Source organism: Chanos chanos, chromosome 2 (assembly GCF_902362185.1).
Source record: "Chanos chanos chromosome 2, fChaCha1.1, whole genome shotgun sequence".
NCBI classification, from domain to species: Eukaryota; Metazoa; Chordata; class Actinopteri; order Gonorynchiformes; family Chanidae; genus Chanos; species Chanos chanos.
Genome location: NC_044496.1, coordinates 17,496,272 through 17,520,252, shown reverse-complemented (window position 1 = coordinate 17,520,252; position 23,981 = coordinate 17,496,272). Strand labels below are relative to the sequence as shown.

The 23,981-nt window shown below is 39.1% G+C and overlaps 3 protein-coding genes and 1 pseudogene across 3 annotated transcripts in view; 3 read left to right on the top strand and 1 right to left on the bottom strand.

Annotated features, from left to right (window-relative positions):
* Window positions 1-1,724: 1,724 nt before the first annotated feature.
* Window positions 1,725-4,444, top strand: LOC115830237 (retinol dehydrogenase 13-like; annotated as a pseudogene).
* A 5,266-nt stretch (window positions 4,445-9,710) lies between these two features.
* On the top strand, window positions 9,711-14,530 carry LOC115805180 (pro-cathepsin H). The gene is made up of 12 exons (XM_030765684.1): window positions 9,711-9,789; window positions 11,230-11,261; window positions 11,475-11,580; window positions 11,691-11,761; window positions 12,247-12,351; window positions 12,517-12,603; window positions 12,868-12,923; window positions 13,018-13,099; window positions 13,198-13,266; window positions 13,698-13,804; window positions 13,891-14,016; window positions 14,368-14,530. Exons 1-12 carry the CDS (start codon window positions 9,714-9,716, stop codon window positions 14,441-14,443), a joined length of 993 nt encoding a protein of 330 aa, XP_030621544.1. The 5' UTR covers window positions 9,711-9,713; the 3' UTR covers window positions 14,444-14,530.
* Window positions 14,531-16,153: 1,623 nt separating this feature from the next.
* wdr76 (WD repeat domain 76) lies at window positions 16,154-21,687 on the top strand. The gene is made up of 15 exons (XM_030765128.1): window positions 16,154-16,219; window positions 16,785-16,943; window positions 17,034-17,123; window positions 17,222-17,314; window positions 17,450-17,502; window positions 17,979-18,090; window positions 18,236-18,337; window positions 18,439-18,479; window positions 18,701-18,854; window positions 18,997-19,155; window positions 19,257-19,372; window positions 19,943-20,041; window positions 20,629-20,781; window positions 21,125-21,178; window positions 21,426-21,687. The coding sequence occupies exons 1-15, from the start codon at window positions 16,154-16,156 to the stop codon at window positions 21,685-21,687; spliced, it is 1,713 nt and encodes a 570-aa protein (XP_030620988.1).
* A 1,117-nt stretch (window positions 21,688-22,804) lies between these two features.
* Window positions 22,805-23,981, bottom strand: part of znf710b (zinc finger protein 710b) — a 7,498-nt gene continuing 6,321 nt past the window's right edge. Inside the window, exon 5 of the mRNA XM_030766701.1 lies at window positions 22,805-23,981. This exon is cut by the window's right edge and continues 52 nt beyond it. Within this exon, the coding sequence (XP_030622561.1) occupies window positions 23,855-23,981 (127 nt within the window). The 3' untranslated portion in view covers window positions 22,805-23,854.

The following is a 23,981-nucleotide window of genomic DNA, read 5'->3' as shown; positions in this document are numbered from 1 at the left end:
CAGGAAAATATGAGTGTACAGAGCTGATTTTTTACAGTTTTGCACACATTTGTGGGCACTTTAAGAATAAATAGGATCTGGAATAATTAAAGCATTAATGTTGGTACAGTGTCTCACCTAACTTGTCAAAAATTATTTTCATGCACTTTGTGACAGGGGTCATTTCACCTGGTAGCAGACGTCCAATTTACTTGACATTTTCTGGGAGCATTTTATCTATATGAAATACACTATGTACAAAATAGTATGTATGTGTTCCTTCTAGAATGAATTTTATGAGCTTCAGATTTACTGTCACTTTTGTGGTCAGTTCCATGTTTAATTCTGTTACACCAAACAGTGAATGTAAAAAAATGTGCTTTTATTCAAGCCTGTAATGCCTACAAGACATTGTTTATCATGTTTACACAGATTCATTTTCAGTCACAGAAACAAAAAACTTGTCTTGGATTTACCTTCTGGACTATAACCCAGACAATCAGAAAATCACATTAACCTATACGATTGATTACAACATTGACATGGAATACCAGAACATTTGAAAATGACACTAAGTCATGCTTTTTTTCCTATAAATACCTCAAACCATTTCTTGCAGTCCTCGAGACAGTCATCTGAGAGCGTGTACTCTCTGCAAGTAAGAACGAAGTCCTGATATTCCGATTGTCTGAAGACATTGAGCATACCAAAGTTGCAGTCTCTACTAACACAGTTCAGCAATCTCCAGATTTCCAGTAAAATGACCTGCGGCCAGGAAAATTTGTGGCTGTTGTTTATGACAACAATTGGTATTTTGGGAAATTATAGAAAGGTCAGAGGACCAACAGGATGTCATGGTGTCATTCATGAAAATGAATAAATGCACTCATCACTTAAATTGGGGACAACTGGATAAATGCTGGGTAGCATTTGTTCACATCCTTTGAGTAGTTCCTTTACCTGATATAGCAGGACACTCAGCATGACAGTACACACTGTCAGATGACTGTCTCAAGGACTGGAAGAAACGGTTTGGGGCATTCCAGCTGCCTTATCACTTCCACGGGCATCCTCCTCTGTCCCAGGATGATGCCACAAGGACTCATCTGGTTCGCAGGCCAGGGACAGCCACAGAGTAAACAACTCGATACTGTCTGTTCTGTGCTGCAGATTAGAGTTCCCGGTGCCATCAGTGTAACTAAGTGATATAAGTTATTCATTTCTGTTAACATTATGACTGACTGATTCATGCTAACCGTGCTATCTGTCAGGTACATATGCTATGCCTTTTTGACTGTCAGGCAGTCACTTCTTGATTCTATGCTTGAGGTGGCTCCCTGCGCAGGTTATACTCTGAGATAAAACTCCAAGTCATTGACTTCGGCTCCCTGGTCCTTCTAAAAATGTTGGCGTTGAATCAGAATCCATCCAAAATATTCTAATACACATTAGAATTTTAGTACATTTTAGTGCATACAGTTTAAAAGCCCCGCAATGTCTGCGTTTGCACTGGGACTCTTATTTTGGAACTTTCAAGGGTGTTCAAACTTTAAACTGCCTGTTTGTTTTCGTTCGTCGGCATGTAGTCAAAACGAAGTAACAAAGGGGAGGTTGGTGAGATGCTGTGGAACGCATAGTTTACCCGGAAGATCGTTTCTATCGTCACTAGCTGCGAAACTACCTTGAAAGCCTTTGACAGGAAACTTCATCGGTAAGGGGAGATACTGGTGCTGTGGTCAACTTCCATGATGGAGAACAGTTTGAAACAGTTTGCAGATGAACATGCCACAGCAATTGGTGTTACAGCTTTCGTTGGTAAACCCTAAATGCTTTTTTCCAGAATCATTTTGCGTGTTGCATTTTCATCTCTTTCCGATCATTTAGTGAGTATGATGAACGTGGATTACTATGAGAATATTGCTTTCATATTTATGACAACCAAAACTTTTATGTCAGTGTAGAATGTAGAATGTTATGGTTACAAACCATGAATAGGTATTTTTGTTTATTTCTCAAATTCCTTTTAGACTTTGATCATGCGATGTAATTTATGTTTGATTAAGGAATGTTTACCGTCATTATACGACTCAGGTGAAAGGTGAAGTGAAATTCAGATGAAACCTGGAAGCCCGAGCCAAATTTCCTACAATGTGGGATAATAAAGTGAATCTTGAAGTCTAGCCAGGTGGTGTAACTGTGGGTGTGCTTGCAGGTATAGGGCTCTACGCGTTTCGTTAATGGATGGCCGGTGCAGTGTGCCGAAGCAGAGCGAGACAAGATGGCAAAACGGTGTTGATAACCGGAGCAAACACTGGAATCGGGAAAGAGACGGCTGTGGATTTGGCAACGAGGGGTGAGCCTTGGAACAAACTCTCATAAATAGCGTGCATAATAAAATACCTTATTAAAAGACTCATCAAAACTCCTTATAGACGAGATAACATACTGAAGTGCAGATGACTTGTGTGGATAAGTGTCAAATCGATTGGTATTATGATAGTTGGTAAGTCTAATGATTGATGCGTTCTTTGAAGGGGCAAGAGTGATTCTGGCCTGCAGGGATATGGGCAGGGCCAACAGCGCTGCAGTGGAGATCAGGCAAAGGAGTGGAAATGGGAATGTAGTAGTGAAGAAGTTAGATCTGGCGTCACTGCAGTCCGTCCGGGATCTGGCCAAAGACATCCAGGAGAATGAGGAGAGACTGGACATCCTCATCAATAACGCAGGTACAGTCTGTTCTTATCACAGTCTTTCCCCAACAAACTCATTACTGAAATGCAAATGAACAGTTTTAGTGTTGATCAGTGATCCAAAAAAACATGAATCATTAGCTACAAGTATTGCTGCAAGTATTGACTGTTTGGCTGAACATAATCTGTATGTTCACAATCTGTCCTAAGAAGATCAGTCCTAAGAATCTCTCAATATTTGAGAGACTGTTGAACATTCTGTGTGCTATCAGGTATCATGTGGTGCCCGAAATGGACAACAGAGGATGGATTTGAAATGCAATTTGGAGTGAACCACTTAGGACATTTCCTGTTAACCAACTGCCTCCTTGATCTGCTGAAGAAGTCCGCACCCAGCCGGATAGTCAACGTCTCCAGTCTGGCCCATGAGAGAGGTGTTTGTCTCCCCGTTTACACTTTTCCAAATTCTATGATTTAATTTTCTTTCTGCTTTATGCTGTCATATTACTATCCAGTAATGTGTTATTATAATATTGTGGTTCATGGTTATTGTGCACTTAAAAACAAGTTGACTGATTTATAGGTTCATGTAGTTGTTTTGGCTGCAAAAAAAAACTGGTTTAGCTGTTTTGGTTGTTTGATTGTATTATTTATTTTTGGTTGTATTATTTTTTATTTTTCTAAACTGTTCATATTTTCTCTGGAATTTTCAATCCATGTCATTGTTGGAAACATTCTCTGTTTTTTTTTCCGCAGGTCAAATCTATTTTGATGACATTGACCTGGAGAAAGACTATGGTCCTCGTAAGAGTTATGCACAGAGCAAGCTGGCCAATGTCCTCTTTACCCGTGAGCTTGCAACAAGACTAAAAGGTGAAAGAATTCATGAGAAATCCACACACACACACACACACACACACACACACAAGCACGCTCTGTCCTCGCTCAAATTCCATCCATCTCTTTCTGAAAGGCACTGGTGTGACAGTCTACTGCCTTCATCCTGGAGTGATCCGTACTGAACTATCTCGGCATGCCTGGGGCAGAATTTACTTCTGGATGAAGCCACTGTTTGCTATGGTGATGATGCTAATCAAGTCTCCCTGGGAAGGAGCACAGACAACCATCTTCTGTGCTGTTGATGAAAGTCTGCAGAACACAAGTGGCCTCTACTATAAGTCTGTGTTTACTAATGATTATCGGTTCTATAAAGATTTATTATGCACATTTCCTCTTTCACCTCATGCACTCATTGGTCCGGATACTCAGTTTATAATCTTCAGATTCTCAAGATCTTGGTTTATAAATGTTCAGTTTACAGTTTTTAGGTTCTATGGCACAGGATTTTATTAATAATGGCGCATCTCAGATTTTCGTCCTTGTGCCAAGGACATCTGAAAAGCCCAGAGTTCAAGGCACGAGTCTGCGGGAGTCCGCACCCTCTTCTCTAACTTTTGTTTGTTCTCCATCTGTTTTCTGTGACAGTGACTGTGCTCCTAAAGAACCTGCCCCACAGGCCAAAGATGATGCTGCCGCACGAAGACTGTGGGACCTTAGTGAGTCTATGGTGGGATTGGACTGAAGGGAGAAAGAAGATTCCTCTCTCCATCTCTCTCTTTCTCTCTCTCATACAGACACAAATGAAATGCAGATAAAATTATATGGCTTTGGCTTAATTAAGTGTCAGATGCCTTATCATATACCAGCACTTTACTGCGTAAAGGAGTTGTTCTACCATTTAGATAAGAATCATTTGAATGCTTTGATACATAAAGAGTTCAGTGTAATTAAAGATTTTCAAGTATTTTTAAATATGTCAACTTTTCAATATGTTTTAATTAATGTCAAATTTAGAATTAAATTATGAATTAAGTAAATCTTTTGCTTAATTAAAAATAACCTTTGACATGATTTTTCATGTTACTTTTACTTGTAAAAACTGAGACTTTAGAGGGCATATTAAAAGTATATATACAGTAGATGTAAAAAATCATTCAGTCCTTGGTTGGGTTTGTGAATTTTAGACTTGTCTATCATCTACCATCATTACAGGACAATGTGATCATTCAGATATTACCGAACAGAAAAAACATGGATATGCAATAAAGAACATGGAAGAAATCATGGGATCTAATACATAAACCAGGATATGTGTATTTCTTATGAAACTCTCTGTGACACACACACACACACACACTCACAGGTTACACCTTTGTACTGCCACAACAAACAGACCAGCATAGCATATTTAAAATGATATCGCAAGCTCAGGTTTATGCTCTTAAATATATAGAGATGTCAAATACAGATTACAGATATATACGCATGTCAAATATAGATTAAGTCTGTAATCTGCAGATTTAACTGGAGTATATTCAGAGTAAGTGCAGGTATATTATGCATTTAAGATAGAAATACATTCTTGTGTTCTTCCTTTTTGAGTTTTTGATGCTTAATCATCTTGACCAGGAGTCACTTGGGAAGAAGGTAAAGATCCTAGTACGACCACCCTCCCCCCTTAATAAAGTTTACATAAATAAAACATTTTCACAGCAGTTTTAGCCAAACTGTTTAGTAATCATAAAAACATAGAATAAAATACTGTTAATGAGGCTTGAATTTTTCACATTCAATTTTGATGCAGTCATTCCAGAAGAAGTTATGTAACAAATACAGTGCTGGAGGCAGTAGATAATTAAATGTTTGCAGGAAATACAGATTTATATCTCTAAAAGCCTCAAATAATGTAAGTACTTCGGTTCTAAAAAGCATTCAATGTTCTATTTTAAAGATCAACTGAGTTTGAAAGAAAAGTTTTTCTAATAAAACACAATATGCCTCAAATGGACAAGACATTACCGTAATTATGTTTATTTCACTTACTTGCATAAACAACCTATCAACTTACATTCTTTGCCATGTCAGAAGAAAATAAGTGAATAAGAAGTAATTTATGTACATTACAATGAAAGCAATCGCACCAACTCACATGCAGTCACCACACACACACCCAAACACACACACAGATGCGCACACAGCGAGTCTTAACATCTCAGGGAACAACCCTGAATGTAGACATACAGTAGTAAGTGTCGGGCACATGCCCTTATCAGTTCTCCGTCCAACGGATCCACCATCTTTAGCTGGGCTGGAAAAGTGATAAGGAGATGTGAGCGACCATAAGACGTGGCTTTGCAGTACCATTCAGAATTCAGACTTCTCCAAACCCCCCTACCTGTCTGCAGCTCCTTCAGACCAAGGTTCAAATGTCCTGACAGAGAAGGCATTTAGTTTAATCAAACGGTCTCCGTCACAATCAGTTTTTTTTTCATTCATACCTTTAACCCTGATCATGCCGAGCTGATAAGTGTATGGCCTTGTTGTTCCCCTGATGATGGTATAAGCCTTTTGGTCTTTACCAGAGTTCCCCTTTCACACATTCCGAGTGTTGGGCAGGTCTTCACAGACTAACCCTGCATTGCATGCTGCACATACACTTTCTGTAGAGACAGCCCACTAATGAGTATTGTTCCCCTTTAACCCCACCTAAATGTCAGTATAATCCTCACTGCTATTGGCTCAAATTTTGAGCTCATTTTCTCAGTGCTCTCTTCAAAAGTAAAGGTTCACGCCCCATTGCTGTTTTTTTGTCAGTCATTGTAATGCTGGCCAATAAAACATAAAAAGCCAGGTCTGGTGGGCGTGCTTGGCTCAGGTGTGGATGGCGAACATTCCAATCTTTACATACCTGTCACTTCTACTCTGTTTCTGCTTCCCTGAAAAGAGAACCAACCTGCCAACACAAGTGTCTACTGCAGCCTCTAGACAAAGGATACCTGACAGAGTAGTCACACTGCTTCCTGTTTTTCTTCATGTCAAAATCGTTTCATTTCACACAGCTAAGCCCAGTAAGTGATGGGTCTCTGTAATTATATCACATTCAGATTACCAAAGTAAAAACAAGTTAGAACCATGGAACAAACAATTTAGCCTGAAAACTCTTTAGCCAAAATGTATCATTAGAAAAGGCAAGGCATTCTTCATATCTTTCATTTCAGAAAAAACAAGATTGGAAACTAGGTATGGTCTTAGTCAATCTTGCCCTTAGTTTGGGAGTACAAAATATGTATAGTAATTAACAGTCAGTAATATCTCATTGCAGTGCTGCAAGGTTTAAGACTGTTTTGGGTAAACAGAATTCATTAACACTACATTCCCTTACAAAACATGCCCTCTTTCACTGCATTTGCTATCTACTCCTGTCAGCTACACACGTAATACACTCAAGTTACAGGTCTTTAGATTTGTCCTTAAAATGTGACAATGCTGAATCATCAGTATTCAAACATGAATTGTGTCAACACATTAAGTAAAGTTTTGGAGATCAGAACTATTCACTATATTTCCATCAGAGCAGGGTTAGGAAATCCATCTCATGGAGGTCTACAGAATACACAAGTTGTTTGTTCCAACCACCAAAACACTGATGGTTCAGTTAATCAAGGGTCTGGTGAGTCACTGCCTGGTGGAATCTGGTATTCTTGATTAAGACTGCATCAAAATCCTGTAGATGCAATAGTGTGTTAGGGTCTTACTTACAACTACACACACATTGTCTGTAACACACACAGTCAGTTTCTCATTCTCCTGTTACATGGAATGTTGGCAATGACAAATGGGACCTGCTTCCACCGAAGACAACCATATCTAATGAGATCTTCCAACCAATATATAATTAAGTGTGTGTGTGTGTGTGTGTGTGTGTGTGTGTGTATGTAGCAGGTGTTAGAATGCAGGTTTACAGCATTCCAATACTTCAGTAGTTGAGTGTGCCTCCCATGGAGACGAGTCATGGCATGCATAGAGTTCAACAATTACATAAAACATGACTAAGACCCATTCCTTTGATCAAACAGCAGTTAAATAAATCCTCTAAGCTGCATTCCAGTGTTAGTTACATTTTATTATCAAATGACGTGATAAAGTAAACTTAAGAGAAACTAAACACATTAACTAATGTAGATGGTCACACAAATGAAGGGCTTGCTTACACTTTTCCAGAGAAGTTTGACAGGGAAAAACATTTTGATAGGGCTGGGAGGGATTGGCTGCAGGGTAAAAGGTGTTGATGGGAAAAAAGACACGCACACTAAAACATTAATACATATAAACCAGGGAGGGGCTCAGACAGCTGTCCAACCAATTAGGGTAAGCTCATTGCACCGGATTCAACAAGCACTCAACAATTCACTCTTTGCACTGACACAGAACACGGAGCGTAAGCTCAACTCTAACTTACTCTAAACCAAAGCTTCTCTTTAGCTCTAACTCTACACTGTTTCTAAATGAGTCTAGACATAGCTCTACATCTTTGCATTGTCTTGATTTATTTCAGTGCGTTTGGCAATCCATCTTTACTGCGTTTAAATATATTAATTCTTTGTGTGCATGTGCCTGACTATTTCTGCGTGACTAGCTGTTCTGTGGGTGATGGTTAGTGATGTCTTAGCATGCCTATGCCAGGATAGGCTAGCTGTGGTCTCTGTCAGCTTTGTGACTCATTATGTAGTTGAGTGGCTCCGGTCGGTGTGAAAGTGCCATACTAAACAAACAAGTCTCATCCGTCCCTTTATCCCACGCTGGAGTTCCGCCCTCATCAGACACCAGGCTCACTCATGCGGATAACGGGAGATCTGCTAAAACACCTTCAACACTGATGTGTGCTCTGAGCAGGGATTAACAAACCCACATTCCTATCATCGGTATCATCAACATCATCATTGTGATAATGTGACATTATTTCCTGATAACCATAGCAAGATCTGAGTATATGCGTTTTAGAAACAGATAAAGCAGAGGATGTGTCATTAAGCAGTGGATACAAAGTAGATATAAAAGTTGGAAGACAGTCTAAAGTTGGAAGAAAGTATGTCTGTAAAATTAGAAAAATCCATCTGAACAGGTTTCTTTTTCTCTTGATTTGAGCCCTTCATCTCTTTATATATTTGGAAACTGAACTATGGAAAAATGGAATTATCTTGATTAAGATTGTGTCCAACCAAACAATTATTTTTGCAAAAAGAGCACATCTGTTGCATAGGACTTTCTTGTTTTACATTTGACATCCTGATAGATGTCTTTTAACATGATATCAACCCATGTACTATGCACCAAGACTTTTGTGCACTGTCAAATAATAATTATGATGTAATTACTAGTTCATTTAGGACCACTCACTCTGTTGCTTCATAAAGACTACATCATAACTTCAGGGTGATATATCACATTCAGTACTCAGTTGAGGTATTTCCTTGTCAATCAGGAAAATTCGTTATGCTCTAGGGTGAACTCTATGAACTCTTGAAAGTTCAGGCACTAGAGGGCACAAAAGCGGAGATGGTAAAACAGGGGTCAAAGCACGTCAGTATAACAAACCACTCTTCATTCCAATTTAACGTTATTTAAGGGTGGGAATTGTTCGATTTATTTACACTTAATTTAAAATATCAAAAGAGTGAAAATGCCTTCAAATCAGTACTACATAAATTTGAATTCTCTAATGCTGGAACGTTGTGACTTACCTGTAGCACCCAAATTACAACATTATAAAGGAGTAATATTACTCCTTTATAATGTTGTAATATTTCTGCGCTCTCTCTTATTTTTTTTTTAGGAATTATAATCACGATTATTTAAAAAAAAACCAAAAAAAAACCCTCTCTCTAACTGCTATAATAATATTGTAAAAACCTTTACGCGAGTATTTAGCACCCTTGGTGCAATTTGTTGCAACTACCAATCTGTGTGTTAATCGTGAATTTGGAGTTTCACCACTGCACTTCTTTTTTAAGTTCCTCATTCCAGTACATAATCATGCGATCCATTTAAACTACTGGGAGAACGATGACATTTGAATGAACAGTTTCATCATTAGTGCAAATTTAATTGTTTCGATTGTATTAAACAGCGAAATCTTCCAACTTCTTCTCAAGAGTGTAGCGAGTCACGTGAGACATGCATTACGAAATCTATTGGAGCAGAAATATGGCTGCCACCGTTGTGTGGGTTGCCCTGGTTTGTTTTCATATTGTTCGCTGTGCACCCGTTTCTTCATCTGATGGTAAGAATCACCTCAAGCTTTACGTGATAAAAAGTCTGTCTTGCCTTTCAAGTGACAGCATAGCTTTACAACGAGAGCATGTGTATTTATCCGAGGTAAAAGTTTGCATGAAGTGTTCATATTCAAAACGATCCCTCGAAACAGAGATTTGACCTTTAGTAGTTCTCGTTCCCTCAGGTGCGCGAACTATCGTACCTCCTCGAAAACTACTAGTGAAGATTGACAGCAGTGGCCCTTCACATATTATTTTTTTAAGTGATTTTCATTCTCAGCGAATTAATATTTTTAAATGTAGCCATGCCTGTTCTTGTTCTTGTTCTTGTTCTTCTTCTTCTTCTTCTTCTTCTTCTTCTTCTTGTTCTTCTTCTTCTTCTTGTTCTTCTTCTTCTTCTTCTTCCTCTTCTTCTTCTTCTTCTTCTTCTTCTCCTCCTTGTTTTTTAGTTAGCTTGAGAAGACTAATTTTCTGTCCATTCAAATATTTCTTCTTGGTGATAAGTTGTGAGTCATCTGTAGCACACACACAATGCTCTTCACTCATTTATAGCCTACTAGACACATTTCACTATGTTCAGGAATTCACACTTCCCCAACATTCCAACACTTGCAGTTAATGATGTTACAGTTTCCTCCACTACTGGTCTACAGTTACTCTGGCTCAAGCAAAACATTTAATGTTCTAAAATAATATCCTCTTTTCTCTCTCTCTCTCAAAGCTGCAAAGTCCCCACTTTTCTTTAGCTGAATTGATCTCCCTCCGTCATACTTTCATCCCTCTGTCTATCTATCCATCCATACTGTTACGTTTTTAAGTGCTCCAAACTCACTCCTCAGCAAACTCTTCAACATACGTTTTGTTTATTGCTATAACACTGTTAACCATCCCCTTTTCTATACTTAAACTCATCCATCCTTCCCTATTACCTATCAATTAAACAAATGTTGTTCAAAAATAAGTTAGAATACACTTGTTACCATCACCATACCATTAATGCATGACTCATAACTACATCAACACTCTGTTTCCCTTTTTTCTACTGTTCCATGAATTCCTCTCTTCCTCCATCTGCCCTAACTTAACCTTCTTTCCATCCTTCCATCCACACTGTTACATTATTTAAACCGTTCTAAACTACCTGTTCAACATACTTGTGGATCGTATCCACTGATTATCCTTTATCTACAGAAAAAATCTATTGCTACAACAGTCACTGTTGCTATAGCTTTCATACACAATTGTCACCATTGCAGTGCCTATACCTCCCGTAGTCTCACAGCTACATAGCTATACCCATTTTTTTCTACTGTTTTATCGATCTCTTTATCCATCCTTTCTCCATTATTTCATTTTTTTAATCCTTTCATTCTTTCTGTTGCTTTAGTTAAAAGCTTTGATGTTAAAATTAGGGAATTTGACATTAATACATGTTGTTTTCCTTTAAGATGAATTTGTCTTCAAAACATGGATGTCACAGGTAAAAAACTATATTCACAGACATATTTGAATGATGCTTTAGTAGCATGAAGCAAAAAAAAAAAAAACCCTTTTGGTCTCTGTTGTCAGATCCTATTGTTTGCTGTCCAGTGACTGATGGAATAATTGTTATAGTTTAAATTTTATTGTACACTGATTAAAAATGGGCTGACTGAACTGAAAGGGTTGTTGTTGTCACTGCTTTGCCTTACAGTACAATAAATCCTATTCACTGGATGAGTACTACCGTCGGCTACAGATATTCACAGAAAACAAGAGAAGAATAGAAGAGCACAATGCAGGAGGCCACTCATTCACAAGTACAGTTTCATTCACATGGAATATACAGATCATTCTGATGCCTCAGTGCTGTGCTTGACAGGTTTACTGAATGAGTTATTTATTTTATTGTTTTCTTTCTTGTCCCCAGTGGGATTGAACCACTTCTCTGATCTGACCTTCACAGAGTTCAAGAAGGACTTTCTTCTCACAGAGCCTCAGGTAGAAAGTGTAGTTTTTAAAGGAAGTGTGTTTTGCCTGAGTTACATTTAATTTTTTTTGTTTGTTTATTTTAATAGAAAGTGCATTTAATGTAAAGTGAACACAGAATACAACTAATCTCTCACTCTCACTCCGCGCTCTCTCTGACTAGTAGATAAACGTAGACCCTCAAGGGGTATATCTCAAAACAGGATTTGTGAAATTTTATTTGTAACGTAGTAACATGTATTACTGCAATGTACCCTGGTGCTGAGGTTGGATCAGTGATGTTGAATGTGTGTTAATAGCTCCTTTAATAAAATCCATGACTATTTAATAGATGTTCAATTTTTATGAAGAATTAAATTCATGTAGATATTTTCATCATGAAGATATCTACATAAATTTAATTTGAATTAATCTAATATCACTTTAGGGAAATATATGCTAGATTTTCTCATTTGTTCTAAAATCACTTCATAAAAGGGACATTTTCTCTTTCTCAGAACTGCTCTGCCACAAGGGGGAGCCACCTCCACAGCTCAGGGCCTTATCCAGATGCAGTGGATTGGAGAAGAAGGGGGAATTTTGTAACGCCTGTTAAGAACCAAGTATATTTCATCATATCCTCACAGCTTTACAAAGGATTGTATTTTACACTGTTATTGTCTTAATTCAGCATGTGTGAAAACTGAGGCCTATTGTCAGTTTCAGGTATGTATGAGCACATTAATGTGTATGCATGTGTATAATCTTATGGTGTCTTTGTTATCTAGGGTCGCTGTGGTAGCTGCTGGACTTTTTCTACCACTGGCTGCTTAGAGTCTGTCACAGCCATTGCTACAGGGAAACTTCTGGAACTGGTAAAATACAAACTCTTTATTTCAGTTTATATGTCCTGATCAATTACTTGTGGGCTGTTTAGAACCTTTCTAAAAAATATATATTTTATGTAAGAATTGATAATACTGACTGCATTTAAGTGTGACTCTTCCTGGTTTCAAACAGGTAGATGGTATTGATTTGTACTCTAATCTGGTCAGAAGATTTCCATGCAGTCTGTCATCATTTCCATTATATTAATATAGATGTCTTTTGATCAAGTTGTTTTTCCTCTTCCTCCCCAGTCAGAACAGCAACTGATTGATTGTGCCCAGGATTTCAACAACCATGGATGTATGGGGTTAGTGTCTGACGTCTCTCTCTCACACTGTGTACAGTACTATACAATGGAAACAATACTGTTCCTCACTGGGACTCTTAACATCTCCTTTCAGTGGTCTACCCAGTCAGGCATTTGAATATATTAAATACACCAAGGGACTGATGACAGAGGAGGACTATCCTTACAAAGCCCATGTGTGTATAAATATATAATAATATAATTTTTCTAACTATTCATTTGAGCATTGTATTATTTTTATGTCCATCATAAATTGCCACATTATCTTTTACAGGATGACACCTGCAAGTTCCAGCCTAGCATGGCAGCAGCCTTTGTGGATGAAGTTGTCAACATAACCAGTGTGAGAACTAGACAGTGGACTGGTAATCTGTGTAGTGAAGTTCAGAACTACAATACCCATAATGCATTGTGGTTTTCTGTGACTGTTGTGCTTTGACTAGTGTACCAAAGAGCCAACAAGTAAAGTATCAGATTTAATTTTCTCTTACCCTTCAGCATTATCATGAATCACAAACAATCTTACACATTGTCATACAAAATACTTTGCACAGTTTCATTTATTCATATGGGAGATAATATGATACAGGACTACACATTATAAATTAATATGTCTTTTTTGTATCATATTATCTAATTGTGGAGGTTTGTGGTGTTACATATAGTCCCACATCCCCTCCATACTTGAAAAGAAGGCTTTTATTCCCATGTCATCAGCATGCAAATCTCATGCTGAATTACTGAGTTTGATGTGTATCTGCTGCTTCTCTGCAGTATGATGAGATGGGTATGGTTGATGCAGTGGCCAGACTGAACCCTGTGAGTTTTGCCTACGAGGTAACATCTGATTTTGTGCACTATAAGGATGGTGTATACAGCAGGTAAGGATTCAGCCAAACTCACATTCTCTGATTAAATGTAAGATTTTCTCTTGGTTTTTACATGTGAGTTTTGTCTCTCTTTGAAGCACAAACTGTAAGAACACTACTGAGTTTGTGAACCACGCAGTGCTGGCTGCGGGTTATGGAGAGGAGAATGGAACTTTGTTTTGGATCGTGAAAAACTCCTGGGGTACCTCCTGGGGAAAAGACGGGTAAGTCTTCACTATCTGTGTCCTTATACTCCAGTTGTCACCAAGGACTTCAGCATGAAAGAAAAGCCATCAGGGAACTACATTCACATGATTTTACATATGAAACAGAAGCACGGATTTGTTTTCCTGTGCATAGGGATTCTGTTAAGCTTCAGTCACCTGAACATCCCCTGATTATTTGCTTGGGTGCCTGCAGTCATTTGCAGAGAAATTCACTGAGATCACGTATCAGATCCCTATGGTTAATACCAGCACCTAGCATTTCTAATAAGAGACAGTTAAGGTATGATCATGGGAAATAGTATGAATAACAATAGTGCATAATTAACAATGCTGTCTTGTAATCTGCAGGTATTTCCTTATTGAGCGAGGGAAAAACATGTGTGGATTGGCAGCCTGCTCCTCCTATCCGCTCCCTCTGGTTTGATATGAGATATGTAGAGTGTGCATTGAGGTGAAAATGAGTATAACAAATTTATTGTTGGGAGTTTGAATTTCAGCATTAAAAATAAAACAGTTTGGACCTAACATCTGCTCCTGTGGAGGTTCTGTCTCATCATATTACATCTTTGACTTATTGTGACACTAAACTATGTTGGGGTGGAACAGGAAGTCTAAACTGCACCTTCTTCCACTAAGCCATAATTACACTGTGTGCATATAGCGTAGTATGCTAAATATTAGGGCTTTTTACCCACTAGACTGGAGAAAAAACCTTTCACCAGCTTTGCTGTGTGGCAATAAGCGCACTTCACATCACAAGCTATCAGTGGAACTGGCTTCATATGAGCTGTTCTGGATCATTCAGTATTCATTCTTTCATGGACACTTGTTCACCCTATTTCCAAAAAGGGAGCCCTTTCAGCAATATATTAAGACTCATAATGGGTTGAAAAATTTACAGCGTTTATGGTTTATGGTTTATTTTAATTTTCATGGGTATGCGAAACATGCCCCTGTGAGTAGCACATCCGTGTAGTCCATAGGATATTCAGGATATTTAACCCAGAGCTAGGAGTCTCACTTGTGTCTTAATATTTACACTTTATTTAAACTATTTAAACTTAATTTTTAAAATAAGAAACATACTCAAAGGCTATGTTTCTTTTGAGGTCAGTTTTGCTTAAGGTCTTCCAAACATTTTGATCTGGTGTAGAGCTGTCATTTGAACTTCTATGCTTTGTGTCAGTTGTATGTGTCTCTGTCATCAGAGGAAGCGGAGAAGCCAGTGTAGGGCTGATATAAAGTAGTTCCTTTTCGGTATAAGGAATGCCGGTGTTGCATTTGTGTTGGTGAAAACACCCAGCTCAAGTAGTGTTATCAGGGGGGTATTCCAAGTATGTGGTTTTGTGACTAACCTAGATAAGTTAACTCAGAGTGAGTAGTAAACATCCTAACAGAAGAGCTTCATTTGGCTTCATTCTCCTGGCAAAACAAAGCCACAGGGCTCTATCATTGGGAGGTTTCCTACTTACTCTGAGTTCATTTATCTGGATTAGACACTAAACCACGTTCTTGGAATACCCCCCAGCTCCCAGCTTGTCCATTATTTTTCATCAAATGTTTTCTTTTACTTTGCTTGCACAGTTTCCCCAGTAAAATTGCAAGGCCTGGGAGATAGTAAAGGTCTTTTGCTCTGTCCAGCCTTACCGTTTGTGTTTACATCAACCCTATGGAATTTAGAACATTATAATAGTGGTAAAATCTTGTGTTTAAAATGTAATACAGCACCCACAGTGTAACTAAGTCAGATTCTGCCTTTACAAAAGACTTATTGACTATTATTATGTTCTGTTAACATTTTTTCTAAAGCTTTGGCATGAGAGTAGCACTATGCAGGCATAGGTTAGCTGAGTCCAACTACACCGGAAGAGTGATATAAGTTGTTTTTAGCGCACACGCGGTGAGTGAGTTTTCAACATGTGAGCCCGCCCTCCGGAGCGCTGTCCAAAAGGGTACGTCAAGACAGTCAACACTGGACCAATCAGCTGTCACGAACAAAGTTGCACAACTTGTGGGAGGACACAATTACAAAACTGGAGCACAAGGCGGGAGTTTTACAGCATTTACAAGTTCAGACGTCGTCGGAGTGTTCTATTCCGTTTTGTCTTTTTAGCTCCGGTACCACAGATTAAATATGACAGCTGTTGTGGACGTGGACGCAAATAAAGGTCAACCCTTTGTGAAGCCTTATTTTGAACAGGTACGAACTGGGCTAAATGTCTTCTTGACAAGACAAAACAATTACTCTGTTAGTGAATGTCTAACGTTAGCTGGTGCCGTCAAACTTGTAAAGTTAAAAGGAATTAGACGACGATGTTCTACTGAATTCTACATACTGTTTCATTTGTTAGCGAGAAAGAGCCAGTTTTCCATGAATTTTAATCAGCTATCGAGTAAGGCTTGTGCAGTCTTCAGAGAGTTAATGCAAATGCATAAGTGCTAGGGCTGGCTGAAAAGCTGTCATAAAGTTTGATCATTACCGAATCAATATTTCCTTGATTTTGTACCGTACTGAAATCCATCAGTTGGCACCACATGGTCGCGTGAATAAATAGACAGGTCACTGAACATTAACAACTGGAGGACATTTCACACGGGAGGACTGATACCAAAACACTGGTTTATTAAGTTTGAAGATTTGTTATGAAGAAGAGAGGCATGGGGCAAGATGTACAAAGATGAAACCCTTCAGAACTAAACGTTCACTCGTCTTAACTAGAGATGAAAATTAAAAAAGCATGTTTTGCCTATGTTTATCAACACAGGAGAAGACGCCACCTCAAGACCCAAAGGAAACAGAGCACCGTCGGCTGTCGCGGCGAATCAAAGCCAAGATGGCTCAAGAAGAAGCGTGCAAGATGCTCCCTAAATGTCTCACATATGACCGTATCGACAAGGAGTCCAAGAGAGGAACTAAAAGACGGGTTCGTGTGCAGATTCGAAAATTGAATGAGTGAGATTAATTTTGTTAGCCGAATTAAATATCAATACTAGCAGTTCATCATCTATTCCAGAGAGGAGAGCCCGAGGACAAGGGGAGTGTACGCAAGATAAAAGCTGAAGAAAAAGAAGATTCGGCTCAAGACGAGGAGAATAGTCCTCCTGTAGGTCCACAATGTGGCACCTTTGAAAGACAAATGCTATTTTGCGATGATTGTGTGTATAATCCTCAGTTGTACCCTCTGTCATGTTGTCCATGCAGGATTTCTCCCAAGGTTTATCAGAATATGAGCTGGAGCGACTAGAGAATATTCGACAGAATCAGGCATTTCTGTCCTCTCTGCGACTGCCTCAGGTAAGCAAGAGTGAAATGCAGTCTTACTTTGTAAGCAAATGCAAAATAAGACAAGTTGGAATAGACATTGATCAGCAGAAATGTATGCAGGTGTTACTCATCCATGTCTAATTCCCACTTTAACTTTGGGTACAGATCACAGCGGCATTAAAACCAAAACCAAAGCCTGTTCAGAGAGGCCTGAAAAAGTGAGTAATCATTCAGACCTTGCACCGTACCCCATAAAAACAATTCCCAGTCATTCAGTAAATGTTGGCTTGGTCCATTACTACTGTGTTTATGTGCTAGCAGTGCCACAGACAACACAGTCTGTGTTAGAAATCATAGAATAAACTGTCTTGGACGCTTGTGTTTCTTTTCAACGTGTCTCAGCAGCAATCCCTCTCTCTCTCTCTGCTTCCAACTACAAATACCATATTTAACTGCCAACATGCTGAAATGTGACCCTGTGCATTTTATGATGTCACTGGTGAAATTACAAGATGAGACATGTGTGATAGACTCTGCTTAGTCCTTTATTCTTCATGTATCTTCGTTTTATATGCCGTTTATACACCATGTTTGGATATGGTGTAGATATCATTAAACTTTCTTAAGTTTCATTGGTGGTCCCTTGCAGAAAAGAGATGTAAGGGTTTATTGTTATAAAAATAACATATTTTAGAGAGAAGACTGTCAGAGAGGTGCTGCCTCCGCGAAAATCACTACGGTTACAGAAGAAAGAGGCAGAGATGCCTAACCCTTCAGAGATGACTGCTGCTTTCACTGAAAATACTGTGAGTGATTGAAGACTTCTTTAACTCTTCAGATGAGAGGATACTTATCTTCATTATCTTCAGCAGATCCCCTCTCATCTTTACCTGAACGTTTAGATTTAAGTTCAGAGACTGTGGCGTAGAGCTAACAATGTGTCACTGTCAGGTTGCTGAGGTGTCCCGTAAACCAGAGGGACCCATCCCAATGGTCCCAGTGAACCTTGACACTGGTTCCCTGCCTGAGGAACTTGTTAAACTCTGGAATGAGGTAGGAAGGTTCTTGCACATCATTGTCTTGTGTAAAAGCTTTTGCATATAAAAATTGTAGAATGCTTTGAATCTAGCTTTGTCTGCTCTTGGTTACTTTAGGATTCCATAAAACTGGAACAGGGCAAGTCAGAGGTGAAAAGGTAAGAAATTTTTTTTTTGTTACTAGATTTGTAGTGCCAAATCACTTAATGTGTTTAATTTTGGAATATAGACTCAATGCTCATTCTGTGCCAAAAGGTTTCTTAAAGATATTTTTCCCCTCTTGCTCTAGGTTATTGTTTAGCATGTACATCTCTGTGCTTAGAATGGGAATCACTCAAATAGCCTTCAGCACTGATATAGCCTGTGTATGTGTTATCAGGTACCAGTCAGTGCTCCAGGGGATGTTTGTGGACAGCACATCTGTGGTGAAAGTAGTGAAGGAGAGAATTTTCTCTGCAGCGTTTCACCCTTGTTCAACCAGCCTGCTAATGGCTGCAGGGGATAAGTGGGGCTCCGTCGGTATTTGGAACCTTGTGAGTAGACTACCCTTTTGAATCCTAACCTTTCTTTGAATATGGAGTATGAATATGAATATGAATATGGAGAAGACTGATCTACAGAGGATGATACTGTTTTAAGGGGTTTTCCTTTATTTTTTCCCCCCAACTCCATTAGGGAGCTGAGTGGGGTGATGATGGCGTGTTGGCTTTTCAGCCACATTCTCGTCCAGTGACCTGCATGGCGTTCACTCCATCTCATCCTTCATCCCTGGTTTCCACTAGCTATGATGGGTCTGCTCGTTGCACAGACCTAGAGAAGGCGATGTTTGATGAGGTAATGGGAGATTTGAGGGGTTAGAGGAACAAAGGGGTGTGGTGTTCCAGATTTCATCAACAGGTTCGCTTGATTTGTGCTCTTAACACGCTTGTCCTCAGGTGTACCGCTCTGATGCCTGCCTGAAAAGTTTTGACTTCCTGTCCCAGGACTGCTCTACTTTGTTAATTGGTGAATGGGACGGAGATGTTGTCATAGTTGATCGCAGGACTCCAGGGTGAGATTTAGAGTTTCATTCTGTCGAAAGGCTGAGTGATTAAACATTATTCATTATTTCTGTGTTAAAATATACCACAGTAATGATAAACATTTGCATATATTTTCCTTAAAATCACTTTGTGTCCATTTTCCCAACTTAAGACAAATAGGCAGTCATGCAGCAGAAATAGACTGCAGGTTGTAGGGACCCACTCAGTAAACCACTGCTCCACTGGCCAAAGGTCACCTTGATGACAAAGAATATTGTCACACAAACTCAGTAATTCAGAGGAGACGTTTTATGCATCAGTAATCACACAGCAGCAGTTTTCTTATTTTATTTTATTTTATTTTATTTTATTCATTAACATGGAGCCAAATGGCATGATAAATAATTTTAGATTTTTAGCTATTTTGAAACGTGGTTTTTACAGATTTGAGTAAATCATTATCAACTGTAAATCACGTTCTCATTATAGAGCAATATGAAAGAAGTGCCAACGTTTTACCCACATTGTCAACTGTAGTTGTACAAGATTTCTCACTGTGCTGTAACAATGATGGATAACGTGTGGGTGTGTAATTACAGGACATCATATGAGTCCATACACACCATGGATCCAAAGACCCTGCGCTGTGTACATGTCCACCCTGTACAGAAGCAGTACTTTGTGGTAGCAGAGAGCAGGTAATTGACAATAACACACAACTTACATTTACATTATGTTTCTTATTAGAAAATCCACTATAGTATGTTGGCATTTACAGTTGAGTTTTCAGCTCTGTATAGTCAAGAGGGCATTCATACACTGAATGACATAAATGACAGATGTCTTTATAAGCACATCTTTGAAAAAAGACTGATATGTGCACAACAATACTTTTAGGCAGCCCATTAAAAAATCCTCTTGACTTATTCATGTATCCCTGGTATTCGACTTTATTCAAGATCCACTTATAAAGCGCTAATCAACTCAATTAACAATTAATTATTAAATCTTATTATAAAATATCAAATGTGGTATTTTCTTCATAAATAGTTAAACAAATTCTGTCCTTGTGCCAGTACGTACAGAGGAATGCTTTGTGAGCAAGCCCTCACTGGTTTATAAATCATTAAAGTTAACCTTAATTATTAAAGGTTATTCCTACTTTATTATTCCTAAATTAAGAGTTATTGAGTCACCTGTGCTGAAGCACATCTTAGTGATGTTACATCTAGATTTGTAAACTGTTTTGTTACTATTTTATTATTTGATGTTTTCTGTCTTTTAGTGGAGTGCACATTTATGATGCTCGCTGTCTGAAGAAGACAAGCAGCCAGCCGGTGTCTGGTCTCCACGGTCACTCCCTCAGTATCTCCGCTGCCTTTTTTTCCCCCAGCACAGGAAACAGAGTGCTGACCACTTGCATGGACAACACGATCAGGTCAGCATGGGTCAGGCTTTGGCTGGACATTTTTACTGGTTGAATAGCTTACGCTGTAACCGGGCTGTCTCTTAGTAAAATCAGTCTGGCACTCACTTGAACGGGCTAGAGCTACGCTCGTATAAATGGAACTCGCACAAGTTGTGGACTCGTTGAGCCTCCGCAGACAGTGTGTAACAGCAGCCACAGTGCTGAGTGATAAACAGCCTGGCCGATTTTGTGTAATCCCACACAAACACTGAAAAAAATTCAATCACACCTCAGTCTTGAACCATGGTAACATTTGGCTTATTACCTCTGAAACACAATTAATTTTTAAATTTTTTTTTTTAACTTATTCTAGGGTCTTTGACACATCAGCCATGGTTTCCAGTGTTCCTCGTCTGAGCTCTACTAAGTAAGTGTGTGTGTGGATATGGGTTGTGTGTTATGACAGGGGGATTCTGTTTTGGTAATACTGACAGCTGTATGGAGGCTAACAGGATCTCTCCAGCTTATCCCTCATTTTTTCCGAGGTATCTGATGCATTGTAGAAAAGCCATGAGGACTCAGTTTCATTACCGCTTAAGGCTCATTCAGAGATTTTTCAAGACAGAAACCTGGACGTCACCCGGACACTGATGTGACTTTGTCTCCTGTGACAGGCATTTCATGCAGACGGGGCGTTGGCTGTCCAAACTGAGTGCGGTGTGGGACCCTAAACAAGAGGACTGCTTTGTGATTGGCAGTATGGATCGTCCTCGCAGGATCAAAGTGTACCACGAAAGCGGCAAGCTGGTGCATTCTTTCCAGAATGAGGAGTACCTGACCACTGTGTGTTCCATCACAGCGTTCCATCCCAACAGGAACGCTCTGCTCGGGGGAAACGCCAGCGGACGACTGCATGTGTTCGCTGACCGACACTGAAACCTGTCTGTTTGCTCATCAACTGTTCAGTTCTGTGAGCCCTTCTTACTCGTTTGTCAGAATAACCGTTCTTATTGACAGTGTAATCAAATTCATATTGTTTTCTATATCTTTTTTTTTACCAAAAACAGTCCCTTTTTTTTAATAAATATCTTTTCTTATTCTCAAAAAATGCCTCAGTATGTCCATAATCTAGCTAACCTCACGTGCAGTTTTCAACTGGCATCTCATTAAGCAGTAGGTAGAGCTGTGCTGTACTGTTACAGGAGCAGTCAACATCAGTGTATTCCTCACACAGAATTCATAGTCAACCCATCAGAAAAGTTATCTCCAGGAGGGGAAGTTTGTTGGTTTAATGTGGTGTCATGAAAAGGTGTTTTAAAAATTGTCCATTCTGTTTAGATAAAACAGGAACATACATATGTACTGCAGAAAGAGAACAAGTTGGTTCTGGTGGTTTGCACTGAGTAACTAGGGAAAATCTTTCAGTCTGTCCACAGGCTGGTGATTAGAAATTTGTCTCATATTTCATTGTATTCACTTTTTTGATCATGGGTAGGATGTTTAATTCCCCCTGTATATAACTGGCACATCCTGACAATAACCTCATACTTACAAGCTCTAATGGAGCTTGAACTGTAGACTCCTGATTTAACTGTTTTCATGTCACAGTCACTGACAGAAAAGAGCAACTGGCTATGAGCCTTTACTTAACCCATTCAGTATATTGTGCTCTCCAGACAAGCTGCTGCCAACAGCATGTGAATGGACAGTGCTGTAGCAGCATAATACACCTTGGTGGGTAGTATGGAGGGTAATATAAATAGTGCTTTACCCATTCTGTTCAGGAGATGGTGCTGTGGTTTCCTCTTGTGCCCTGAGGTTACGGGGGAGTTCTTGAAAACGATGCCCGATTCCAGAGAGTTTTGAAAAATTCCGTGTTATCAGTTTAATGACAGAGTAATGTTTGAAAATAACCTTCTGTTTACTAGACCAACGCCTCACTTTACTACCATTAAGCTTTGCCCACATGCCATATACCAGGCTGAACCCTCACTTCATTTCAAAAACTGAATTTATTTAAGAATCTACAGAGTTGGCAAGGTTGCCTCGAGGAACAGCATACTGAGGAGATGAGACAGGCTTTATGTTCAGTCCAGGACCAGCGCTCTCCAACGTGATAAATCAAGACTCCTCTCATGAAATTACATGTGATTTCAGCAAAAGTGCAAAATAAATAGCAATCAGTACAAAGGAACAGTAATTTCCACTAAGAAACAATATGTTAAGATAAACCCAAGGTTCTTGATAATGAAGTTCAGTCCTGGCAACAGTGGTGGAGGTTGGGCAGGATGTAGTGCTGTACTCAATAGACAGCAGTAGCTTTGGTACACAGGGCCTAGAAACACACTCGCTTCTATATACAAACACACAGACATCAGTCAACACAAATAATGTGGATCCTCATACAGAGGCTGCTTTACACAGCTTGACCAAGTGGAAGAGTAATGGGGCAGATTTTTTTTTTATTATCAACAGATTAGAAACTGCATCTCATCTGTATATTATCTGAGGGGTTTTTTTTTTTCAGCAAAGGCAATGCAAATGAATGTTTTAATATGTTGTAGAAATTCACGTTAGTAGTTCATGGACATGACTCTGACATATTCTGTGTTACTACAGAGATGAAGAAAACAGGGCTATATGCACCTTATACTTAAACATTTCTGCCCCAAAGGGCTTATATTCAAACCTTTTTGTGTATTCCACCAATGTTCCACTCATATTTTGTGCATATTCAAGGCTCTGTGGACAAATTAGCAGTTGAGTACGTCTCGACAGCATTAGCGTCTCAGTTTGAAGTGTAACAAAATTAGCCACAGCATACTACATTACAGCTTTGACCTCTGTTAGAATATTTCAAAAAGACTGTTGAAGCCAACTAACAGTCTATCTCACGAAACAGAGCCAAGATGGGTCCCCAGGAGACAGGGCCACAATGGCCATCTTCTCCTTGCTTGTCAGTCCCAACACAAAAAAAAGAAGGAAAAAAAAAAAAAAAAGCATTTGATCTCCAGGGGACCATCTCAACCAACCCACAGTAAATAAGTGCCAGAGGATATTAGTTAATTTATATAATTCAACATTAGTCTAGTCTGAGTAGTGTTCATGCTGTGTTGTAGCTGCCAACATCCTTTCCAAAGTTATAGTAGTCCAGCTCCTGGATGGCTACCTCAGAGAGCTTGGTGAGGTTTGGCGCATCATTATTGTCCAGATTCTCTGGTGCACTGAAG